Source organism: Cryptomeria japonica, chromosome 6 (genome assembly GCF_030272615.1).
Source record: "Cryptomeria japonica chromosome 6, Sugi_1.0, whole genome shotgun sequence".
In the NCBI taxonomy this organism is placed as follows: domain Eukaryota; kingdom Viridiplantae; phylum Streptophyta; class Pinopsida; order Cupressales; family Cupressaceae; genus Cryptomeria; species Cryptomeria japonica.
In genome coordinates this window covers 609540560-609550558 of record NC_081410.1, presented here as the reverse complement: position 1 = coordinate 609550558, position 9999 = coordinate 609540560, and the positions used below count along the sequence as shown (strand labels likewise).

Genomic DNA, 9999 nt, shown 5'->3' with positions numbered 1-9999 from the left:
TATAGCCTTCTTGTGTTGTAATTTGTAGGGAGTAGTGAACTTCCTTTGGTTGTAACTATAAAACTATCTTCCAGGGAGTTGCAACTTCCTTTGGGTTGTAGCCCATAAAGTTTAATGTAATATTGTTATATTTGTGAGGGTGGATTTAAACAGTAGCTCCAAGAAGCTTACTCACTATGGTTTTTCCCTTGTTAGCTTTTCCACGTAAATCTAGTGTCTTCATGTGTAATTGTCTTCTAGTGTGTTCAACACTACTATCTACAAAGCCAACTTCAAAATGGACAAAGCAAAACATACTATGAAACCTTCTAAATGTTGCAAATAGTGACTTATCCTTGATCAAAACAATTTTCAAACTTCTAAATTTTTATATCTTGATATCTTTCACTTATATGATCTTCAAATCACTTTCTTCAAGCATAATCAAACTTTTCATAATAAAAATAGTAATCACCTTTTCTTTAGAATGGCAAATGAATTGAGAGCTACAACTTTTTTCGTGTTCTCCTTGACTATGGCTTTGGATCCTCTTGGTTGTTTGTACAACACTCTCCTTCTATCATGGTGTATTCCTCAATAGTTTTACAATGATCTGCATGTTCATCTCACTTGGGTAGTGACTTCACTTTTTCTTTTAACTTCACTAGGTGTCAATAACTACAACTACATCTGTGATTTGCATTTTTTTTCTAATCTGATCTTTTCATAGATTCTTCAACAACTATGACAATTTCTTAACTGACAACTTTTACCAATATTTGCATTTTAAACAAGAAACCTTCAAGGACTATGAAATGATAAGGAGATTTCTTAAACTAGCTTAAAAATCTCCTTGATCAATTGTTGCTTATTTAGACTCTTTTCTCCTTGCTTCATCTAAAACCCATAATATTTTTTATAAAGTAATACTTATAGCCTCTTCCACTTGAGAATACAAATACTTATATTCAAATCGATATTGCTAAGTTTGTTAGGAGTTGCAAACCGTGTAGTGTGAGAAAGATAAGAATGGGAACACTAGGTTGTATCAAACATTTTTTGTGCCTATGAGGCCATGGGATAGCATCTCTATGGACTTTGTAGGTGGTCTTCCAAGGAAAAAAATAGGGCATGTCTATATCTTTGTTGTTGTAGATTGTTTTAGTAAGATGTACATCTCATGGTAAATCCCATGCAATACTCAGAAAACAAAGCAAAGCATGCACAGAAAACATAGCAATTAACTAAAAAACAGAGCAACGGAAATAATATAGACAAACAGAGGAACTTGATAATATCTTTATTGATCAAGTAATGCATACTTGTACAGTAGTTAACTCAAACAACTTCCCTAAGTATCTGCCAAGCATATTGACAACAAACTATTGGAGATTGACATCTAATTGGAAATGATGGACAAGTAGCCATAAAGTTTGAATACAAATTGACTACTATTGTCAACTAGCTAATATACACAGCTCTATTTTGACTTATTCAAACACTCCCCCTTAAGGCATAATAGAATTATGATTGACCCCTAACATATCTCTACAAATTACGAACTTTGTTTTTCCCAATGGCTTAATAAATACCTCAGCCATGTTGTCATTGGTGTTACAATATTATAGTTCAATCTCTTGAATCTGAACCTTTTCTCTTACAAAATGATGTTGAGTTTCAATATGTTTTGATCTTGCATGATACACTGGATTGTTTGCAAGCTTGATTGTACTTTAATTGTCACACTTGATTGGAGTTGGTCCTTCTTCTTTTCATCCCATATCTTCAAGAATTCGTCTTAGCAAAATTGTTTCACATGTAGCACTGCACAATGTTTTATACTTAACTTCAGTCGATGACAATGAAATAGTTGGTTGCTTCTTGTTGCTCCAAGAAACAACACCCAATCCTATGTTGAATGCATAACTAGTTGTTGACTTACGATCAGCTAAATCACCTGCCTAATCAAAATCTGAATAACCTGTCAACTCAATATTCAAATGGTTAGTATATTCAATGCCAAAGTTTGCGGTACCCTGTAGGTATCAAATGACTTTCTTTGTTTCTTTCCAATGAGGCTCAAGAGGGTTAGCCATGAATTGGCTAAGTATGTTGACTAAATATGCAATATCAAGCCTTGTAGTGGTCAAGTAGTTCAAACTTCCCACCATCTATCTATACAAAGTCCCGTTGACTTTTGAAGTATAATTATCACAACAAAACATGAAATTTTGTTCTAATGAAGTAAATATTGCTTGCAATCTTGCGTATTAAACCTTTGGATCAACTTATTAGCATACTTACTTTAAGTAATCAAAGTCTTCCCATCTTGTCTCCACACTTCAATTCCTAAACAATAATGCATTTTGCCAAGATCCGCATACAATGAAATCAAAACAAAATTCCCATGTTCATCATTCTTTATGTACAAGTTTGGATCATTTTTACTCTTGATATACCCTTGTTGAAAGAAGAATTTATCAATTTTCTCATACCATGATCTTGGTGCTTGTTTGAGACCATACAATGCTTTCTTTAACCTACATACCAAATGTTCTTTTCCCTTCTTTACAAATCCTTCAAGTTGAACAAGATAAATTTCTTCCTTTAAATCACCATTTAAGATTGCTGACTCAACATTCATTTGATAAAGATCTCAATTAAACTTAGTAGCAAGTGCAATCATAAGTCTAATAGTATTCATTTTAGCAATAGGTGCAAAAGTATCTTCATAATATATTCCTTCCTTTCGTGTGTGCCCTTTTACAACTAATCTAGCTTTGAATTTATCAATAGTACCATCAGCTTTAAACTTAGTCTTGAACAAGCATTTAAAGCCTATAGGGGATTTATTTGCAAGTAATTCAACTAATTCCCAAGTACCATTACCCATTATTGAATCATATTCTTCGTACATTGCATTCATCCATTCTTTATGATCTTTAGCTTCTTCAAAATTTGAAGTTCATCTACACTCATTACTTGAGCCATTAGAGCATAGTCATTATACCTAATTGGTGCCTTGATTTGTCTTGTTGATCTTCTTAATGCTTCATTGTTCGCTGGAGTAGCTTCACCTTGCCTTACTTCATGCCCACTTTGATCATGGGTTTGCTAATCTACAATATTTGAACTTCCAATGCACGACCATCACAACTAATTTATTCATCCTTTAATACTAGAAGACCTAGCACCATCTCTTTTCTTTGTAGAGTAATAAGATCCTTAAGATTTAAATGACCATACCTTTTGTGCCATATCTCTTCGGTGGATACACATGTAGATGACATTGCTTGATGGCTGTCCACTTTCACATCAAGTTTATACGAGCCTCCTGTTCTAATACCTTCTACAATCACATTACAATGATCCCTTCATATCCTTTACTTGGCAACCTATTTTCAAGAACTCAACTTTAAGACCTTGATCAATAATAGCTGAAACTGAAATCAATTTTTTCTTAATTTCTGGAGCATACATAACATTAGAAAGTTGCTTTACATATCTATTAGGTAGTTGCACACTTATATCACCATATCCTTTTACGTCATGAGACCTATTATCTCCTAAATAGATCTTACTACCATCATTTTTCTCATGAAAATTTATAAACCAATTTCTCTTCCATGACATACGAATTAAAGCCCCTGAATCTAGAAAAAAATTATTACACTCATCTATTTCAGTTGAAAGAGCAACATAAAAAATAAACAACTTTCATCATGAAGGTTATCACTTATTTCATCCTCACCATTCACATAATTGATAATTACCTTCATATTTGTTGATTTTAGACTCGTTGTTCTTCTTTTTCCAACATTCATAAGCATAATGCACAAGTTTACCACAATAATTACAATTTCTATTTTTCTTTACATTTGATTTGGATGAAACCCCTTCTTGATATCCAAATCCCTTATTGTTATCTTCTGTCCTCTTTATACCTCTGGCTCTCGAATTTACCTCCTCCTTTGTTCTCTGACCATTGCTTTCCTTTGGATGGCTTCTTGTCTTTGGCTATCAAAGGTGAATCTGCACTTTGTTGTCCATGTGCTTCTTCCTCTTTTCTTCTTGTAGAAGGATACCTGCAAAACTCTCAAAAGAAGGTGGCTTTTCCCTTGCAGCCAAACTAGTAATGAAGACATGATAATCACTAACCATTCCATTCAAAGTAACTGTTACTGGATCATTATTAGAGATTTGTTCACCAATATCAGCTAATTTATCCCTTAACTCCTTAACTTTGGATATAATCACTAATATTTTCATTTACTTCCATTTTAAAAAAGTAATTTAGTATTTAAAAAAAAAACTATTTGTGTTTGTAATCTCATACAAACCTTTCAGAGCTGTCCATGCATCTTAGGAGGTAGTGATATCTCTTATATGAGGGATGACTGAATCCTTTACTAACATACATAAAAAAAACTTAAATTTGGATTCTCTTTTCTCCCAATCTTTAACAGCATCAGGTGGTGTTGTAGGTCTGGCCTCAGTACCATTTACAATGCTCCAAACATTGTATCCTTCCATTAAAGTCTACATCTTGAACTTCCAATTAACATAATTAAACCATCTAACTTTTTGATTCAGTTAGATAAGTATCTGAGAGATTTGACATATTAAGAAAAGACTAAACAACAACAAATGTACCAGTCCCTTCAAGCTGTTCTGCCTTCTTTTAGTCTTTTCTTCCAATGTTGTCAGCTGCTCAAATTCTAACAACTTCTCTATCAATTCATGGGCAAACTAGATGCCCAAACTCCAAAGCAATCACTTGGCTGAGCACAGCCTCTTCTCACCAGTAGCAGAGAATCTGTTTTTTGCTTGGGACAGCCTCTTGGTAATCAATTTCTTCACCTTTGGGCTTTTCTATGATCACTGCACCTTTTCTTCCACTCTTCTACAGAACTAGCAGGTCTTCCTCTATTCTGCTCTCTTCTCAACATACAATTCTCACACTTTGTTGCACCACTTTTACAGCAGAGACTAATAATTGCAAGATTTGGATAGAGGTTCTGATACCAACTCAGAAAACAGAGCAGAGCATGCACAGAAAACAGAGCAATTAGCTAAAAAACAGAGCAGCAGAAATAATATAGACAAACAGAGGAACTCGATAATATCTTTATTGATAAGTAATACATATTTATACAGCAGTTAAACAACTTTCCTAACTATCTGCTAAGCAAATTGACAGAAAACTATTGGAGATTGACATCTAACTGGAAATGATGGACAACACACTGATGATGATGGACAGGTAGCCATAGAGTTTGAATACAAATTGACTCCTGCTGTCAACGAACTAAAGATGCAAGACAAATATACACAGTTCTGTTTTGACTTGTTCCAACAGCGGTCATCTCCATGTATCTGGCAAAAGGTTTTGCCCTATTCAAATGGGGGTTTGTATATTCCAGCATGGTCAAACATGATGAAGAATAAGGAAAAGAACCTTTATGTATTTATCCTATGTCAAGAGACAGTCCTGAATTAATTGTTAACCTCTCTTGCACATTGTTTATTTTAGTTCAAAATAGAAGCATGAGGAAAGTCATGAAGAATTCTCGTAGTCTAATTAAATATAAATGATTGATTTTACTCCACCCACTGCCAAATTGAACAGGTTTTATGGAACTCGTATCTCCTTTTCTGTTTCAGCTCCATCAACACATGTGCGGAGTACTTTTTTCAGTTGCAATGTTTCTATTTCATTCAACCTCAGTTTAGACTCGATAATAAGAATGGGGAGTTAACCTTCATGATTATTTAATTTAACTTAGCTTAAGAGGACTACTAGGAAGCCTTTAGCCCACCTTAAGGAAAAGGGTTGTATTCTACAGCAGGGAGCAGCTATCAAGCCATAAAGAAAATAGGCCAAAATGGTGAGCAAAGGAGCATAAAATGGAATTTTCAGTTACACAAAACATCAAAAATCACCTCTAGTTCTGTGTTTGTTTTCTATGCTAATCCTCCATCTTATTTAATGAATTGAGTACACACAGAAACGATTGCAACTAGTATACTGGGATCTAATAGGATAAATTGCAATTCATTGAAATTGACCTATAATGTAGCTCAATAGTTCTTTGCCTTCAGCTCTTTAGTTTGCTTGAGATAGGAATTCAATGTTGAAGAAGAGCGAGGTTTATTTTGTCTATTGTTCACCATGATGTTCTCTATAAAAACCTTGCTGAAGAAGTTGGAAAAATGTGAACCAATAGAGAGAAGGAATGGGATCAACAAAAATGGTTAGATAGAAATGGAACCTCCAAGTTTTTCTATGACTACATAAAGAAAAAGCACGCTGCAGACAAGGAATTTAAGCAGCTTTTCATTGTCATTTTTTATTATCTTCTCCTTCCCTATTTCAACTCAGAGGGCTTATGCCAGATGGCAGTTCCAGTTTCCAGTTCTACGCAGGAATTTATCTTGCGAGTAGAACAGTGTTACTAAAATATTATCTTCAGAAATTATATGACTTTATAAGTATGCACAAACATGGAAATGATGGCTCTTGTGGTGATCAATGGAACAGGTCCATTAACAGATGAGTTATTTGTATTTATTTGCCCTTAACATGGTAAAATGTGGTGGAGTTCACAATATAACAAGCTTTTAGAATAATTATTAAATATTGTTTGTGGCACTAGAGAACTGCATGTAACATGGTAAGTTCAATACTTGATGTGATGTTCCAGAATTAAAATGACCATATGAGAAAAAAAATGAATAGATTGCCTACTGAATATCTTGAACCAATGTCTATGTTCTCCGTCAGCATTTCTGTACAAAAAACATTCTAATATATTGTATTTTCTGATTAGAAAAATGAAAATAACCAAAGAAACCGGAAAAGTGTAGAACATACAATCTCCTTATCCATGGCAAAATTTGTCCAAAATCATTTTCTTTACATTGATCTACAACCGAGCAAACATTGTAATGCCTGCCTTGGGAAACGAAAGCGGGTATCAACCTGAATCTCAAATGCTGCCACATTTTGAAGGTGGTACCATCCAGAGAATGTCCATCTGTACTTGAATCCAAGGCTCTAATATATTTTCTCTGAGGATCATATAATCCTCTCTGACTTCTTTTGCATTGTAAATTTTACCCTGCCCTGAATACATATGCCAATGTTCTTCATGTCTCAATTTGACAACTCAATGATAAGTTCCTTTGTTCAAACTCTTATAAAGGAAGTTCTTATTTCTTGAATAGGAATGACTACAATTGCAAGAAAACCCCTGATATCCCTCTTTAGGCATAATAACAAACCCTGACAATTAAATTCTGTTTTCAATGAAGGAGAATGTAAGGCCCGATCTGTTTTCAATTTATCAGAGATCTAACGAGCAACCTCAGAAAACTCGTCAAAGAGTTTTTCAACCTTTTGGAAGTTTTCTCTTTTGAAAACTCCTGTAACAAGCACATTCCAGGCATCTAGATCAGGATATATTTTCTTCCTCAACATTACATCAAGGAACTTTAGAGTATCTTCGATGTTCGATGACTTGCTCAAACCATCTACCAAGATCCGGTGTGTTAAAGCATTTGGAACACAGCCCTTGTGCAGCATCTCCTCCAATATTTGAATGCAGTCATGAGCTTTAACCACCTTGCAGAATCCACTTAGGAAAACATTATATGTATGCACGTTCGGCACGCATCCCATTTCCAACATATTATCCCAGATCTTACAGGCCTCGTGCAACTCACCTCTTTTGCAGTGCTCATCAATCAACGTGCTGTAAGTTACAACATTAGGAACGCAAACCTTGCACAATTCTTCAAAAAGCTTCCTTGCCTCATCAATGTCTCCCTTCTTGCAAAACCAATAAATAATTGTACTATAAACAACATTATCTGGCATACAATTCTTCTGCAGCAACCTATGCCATAGCGCATTGGAATCTTCCACCTTACCTTCCATGCAAAGACCATCAATAACTTCATTACAGAGACTTGAACTTGGAATCCACTTCTTATCTATCATGTCGTTCAACAAGCTCACAGCCACGTCAATCTTGCCCTTTTTGCAGTAAGCCTCAATGACTATACTATAAGGCACATCAGTACTATTGCACCCGATCTCTTCCATTACTCTCATAAGCGTCACAGCTTCCTACAGTTAAACAAAAACTTTAAGAAATCTTCCACCAACCTTGCCAATCATTTTCAATCAGGAATTCTCAATTCTTCTTCTGCAAAATTTTGAAAGTATTCTCCAATTTTTAATCATAAGCTTCTGGGAATCCCGTGCAATGAATAGTTTTCCATTAGCACAGCAAGTCCAGAATCTTATCATCAAAAAATTCGCACGCCACAAAAAATAAAAATCTTTTATTTTCCAGTTTCATAAGATTTTACACAAAAATATGTTTGCAAGTTATGAAAGAAAAACAATTCATTTTCGCTAGACAAAATATATTGCAACTAAATAGGCCAATCACTAAAAAAATTTCAACCCCCAATTTTGCTATACAAATCGAAGAAAATTTTCAGTTGTCACCTTTTCTTGACAAAAATGAGTAAAAACAACCAATTTTTTTATTGTTAGACATTACAATTTTCTCTACCTGCACTTCTCCGTGCTTGCAATACCCATCTATCAATACCATATAAGTCGCATCATCAGGAACCCACCCCTTACTAAGAATATATTCAAACAGCTTCCTAGCTGTAACTATATCACCTCGAGGACAATGAAGCCTCACAAGCATGCAATAAGTGACAGCATTAGGGGTACACCCAAGGGTCAGCATTTCGTCAAACACTTTGCATGCAGACTCAAACTTTCCCAACTCACAGAGGGCTTTTAGGAGAACATTAAAGGTACCTACATTCGGTAGAACCCCGAATTTCCTGGAATTGTTATACAGAGAATGCAGTAGCTGAAAACGCTTGTTATGAATCATAACATCGAGAAGAGCATTGAAGGACCTCGTATAAGAGCTATTGAACCTAAAATCACGCATCTTAAAGAAGGTTTTCATTGCCTCCTTGGGTTTATTGGCAAAGCCATAACCTTCGATTACGAAAATGAACAAATTTTCGGAGCATTCAATCCTATCATGTTTCAAGCGCTCAAGAACAGTTTCCATGGCTTCGAATTCTGAGGATACTACAAGCCTTTGAACCATCTTATAGTAGGTTGCGTAGTTATGCTTATAACCCAGCTGGTAGCGGGCTGCGTAGTTGAAAATTTCGAGGGCTATATGGACATCTGATTCGTGGATTAAATGGTTGAGTATTCGTTTTGGGTTGACATTCTTGGGCCAGTTCTTGATGGGAGGTTTTAAAGTGTATAATTTAGGGTTTAAGGCGTTGGATTTTAGGGTTCTTACAGCAGCAGAATGGGAAAATACTACGGACTTGAATTTAAATGAATGTTTTGTTGCCTCAATTATTCTGTGTGCCGCCATGTGCATGACAGGGTGAAGATGATTGAAGAGAAGAATTGTTCCCCGTATGAATCAGATAGATAAGAACACGTAAATAACTGTACTATATTACTAGCGATATCCAAATGAAATTGTTTCTGGATTATACTGAGTGATGGATCATCAAGGAAAAGAAAGTGAAGGAATATGAACATGGTCTTAATTAGCAGCAAAAGGAAGGATTGCAACGAAGAACAATACTTCTGAGTATTAAAATTAATGGTATGTATATAGATTATAATATCTCTATATTATTAATTCTTATAATAAAAAAAATGTATAAAAATAGGAGGAGAGAGAGTGTATTGAGGGAGTGGGTGACTTTTGGATCTTTTGCTATTAATTTTGACTAGAAGTTGGACGTCTGGTTAATCCTATCATCTCCAAATAACTAGTGCATGTTTTCAATCTTCATGTTGTTTGTGTATTGATTATGAATATTCTCATAAGTTGTGTATTCCATGATGAGTTAATCTTATCATCTCCAAATAACTAGTGTATGTTTTGAACCTTCAAGTTGTTTTTGTATTGATTATGCATATTCTCATAAGTTATGCATTCCATGATGAAG

General features: G+C 34.8%; 1 protein-coding gene across 1 annotated transcript; it reads right to left on the bottom strand.

Annotated features, from left to right (window-relative positions):
• Positions 1–1317: 1317 nt before the first annotated feature.
• LOC131037705 (pentatricopeptide repeat-containing protein At5g16420, mitochondrial) lies at positions 1318–9606 on the bottom strand. Its single transcript, XM_057969889.2, has 2 exons — positions 8565–9606; positions 1318–8110 (listed from the first exon to the last, which is right to left on the bottom strand). The coding sequence occupies exons 1-2, from the start codon at positions 9414–9416 to the stop codon at positions 7334–7336; spliced, it is 1629 nt and encodes a 542-aa protein (XP_057825872.2). The 5' UTR covers positions 9417–9606; the 3' UTR covers positions 1318–7333.
• Between the last annotated feature and the right edge of the window lie 393 nt (positions 9607–9999).